Genomic DNA, 1,852 nt, shown 5'->3' with positions numbered 1-1,852 from the left:
AGACGAAAACATTCTTCCGGAATTTGGTTTCTTTCAAAATTTCCCTCCAGAGTTATCGATCCATTTCCTTTTCTGGTCGGCTGACTTTGGAATCATTCCAGAATCTTTCCTTTCTAGGATGGAATCTGCCATTTTCTTACTCATTACTTTCAATGTTCCCATTCGTACAACATCTTCGGGTAGGGTCTTTTCCAATTCTCTAGCGGCTTGGATTGTCATTGGCTTCGAGGAAGTAACCATGCCTCAAATTTCAGGCACTAAACCCCAAAGGTATCTCTCGATTCGGATGAACTCCGGCGTAACCAGTCGTGGTGCTAATCTCGCCAGTGCATTGAACCGTGAGGTGTACGTGCCGTTGTCTGCACCTTCCATTTTTTGTGTCCAAAACTCATATTCGATCTTTTGAAGTTCATTTCTAGGACAATATTCTTTTAATAACTCTTTCAGCTCATTCCAAGTTAAATTGTAAGCCGCATCTTCTCCTATGGTTTGAATTAGCGAGTTCCACCATTCTAAGGCTTCATCCTCGAATGAGCACACCCCATACGTGATTCGTTGTGCGGGGGTGCAATCACTAATTTTCATAACCGACTCCATCTTTTCTATCTACCTTACAATTTCAAGAGGTCCTTCGGCCCAGGTAAAAGTTTTGGGTTTACACCCTTGAAAAGTTTTATAAGTGCACCCAGGCACGGGAACAATTATTATTATTTATTGCATGTTACTAGTTAAAATATTATGGAATTATTTATAAAAATCTTCGCCTTTTTACTAAAATAAATGTATGTACCGCTTTGCATTCCGGTTCCGACATCCTTTCGGATATTTCGGTCCGCAATTTGGTCAACATTTTGTCGTTAGAGTTCCGAGTTGACATGTTACGCTATTAGTAGTGCCAATTCCTCTTGAGATGATGGCATTCCGCTTTTTTGACTAGTGGCGGTTCTCCTTGTTTGAGGTACCATAATTCTTTATTACATTAAGGAAATAACTAGTTTGCAACCATAATGTTTAAATAAGATCAAAATACTAGCAACCATAAAGTCCAAAAGGTTTAGGTGGGGATACCTATTAGCATTATAAATAAACAAAATTGGTATAATACCTATTATACCAAAATGTCTTGGTTTCCCACATTAGTTCTACCACAAAATTCTAGAAAGTTATAACATCATACATAACCAAATAACAAAAGATAACCACAACAACATCTAATTGAGACTCATGAGATAATGCACTTTGGGCTTCAAAGTCCCAAGCCTAGCCTCCAACACAACAATATTATGCTCCAAGTATCTCATGTGATGATCCATGGTGCACACAACTTTTGACAAAATATCAAAAGCCCAATCATCAATTCCATCCTTTCGTTCCACACTTTGGATTGTGTAATGCCCCAGCCACGTTTCAGAGATGTATGGTGACGATTTTTCATGATATGATCGAGGACTCCAAGGAGGTTTTCATGGATGATTTTTCTGTTTTTGGGAGTTCTTTTGATCATTGTTTGAGAAATTTTGAGAAAATGTTGGCCAAGTAAGAAGAGGCCAACCTTGTTCTTAATTGGGAGAAATGCCACCTCATGGTGAATGAGGGCATTACGTTAGGGTATAATATTTCACATGCGAGGCTTGTGGTCGATCGAGCAAAAATTGATACCATTTTTAAGCTTCCGCCACCGAATTCGGTGAAGTCTATTAGGATTTTTCTAGGGCACACGGGTTTTTATTGGCGATTCATAAAGTACTTTTCCCAAATCCCCGCCGGATGACTAAGCTCTTCGAGAAGGGTTCCACATTCGTTTTCTCCTCCGAGTGCCTTCGTGTATTTGATTTGTTGAAGGAGAAATTGG

General features: G+C 39.3%; 1 protein-coding gene across 1 annotated transcript; it reads right to left on the bottom strand.

Annotated features, from left to right (window-relative positions):
* Window positions 1–243: 243 nt before the first annotated feature.
* On the bottom strand, window positions 244–597 carry LOC143540832 (uncharacterized). Its single transcript, XM_077033805.1, has one exon. The coding sequence runs from the start codon at window positions 595–597 to the stop codon at window positions 244–246; it is 354 nt and encodes a 117-aa protein (XP_076889920.1).
* Window positions 598–1,852: the final 1,255 nt, after the last annotated feature.

Source organism: Bidens hawaiensis, unplaced genomic scaffold, assembly GCF_021521415.1.
Source record: "Bidens hawaiensis isolate Kalapana, Puna unplaced genomic scaffold, B.hawaiensis_p1.1 tig00012349_1, whole genome shotgun sequence".
NCBI classification, from domain to species: Eukaryota; Viridiplantae; Streptophyta; class Magnoliopsida; order Asterales; family Asteraceae; genus Bidens; species Bidens hawaiensis.
Note: the sequence above shows the minus strand (reverse complement) of the source record. Positions and strands in the feature narration are given on the sequence as shown.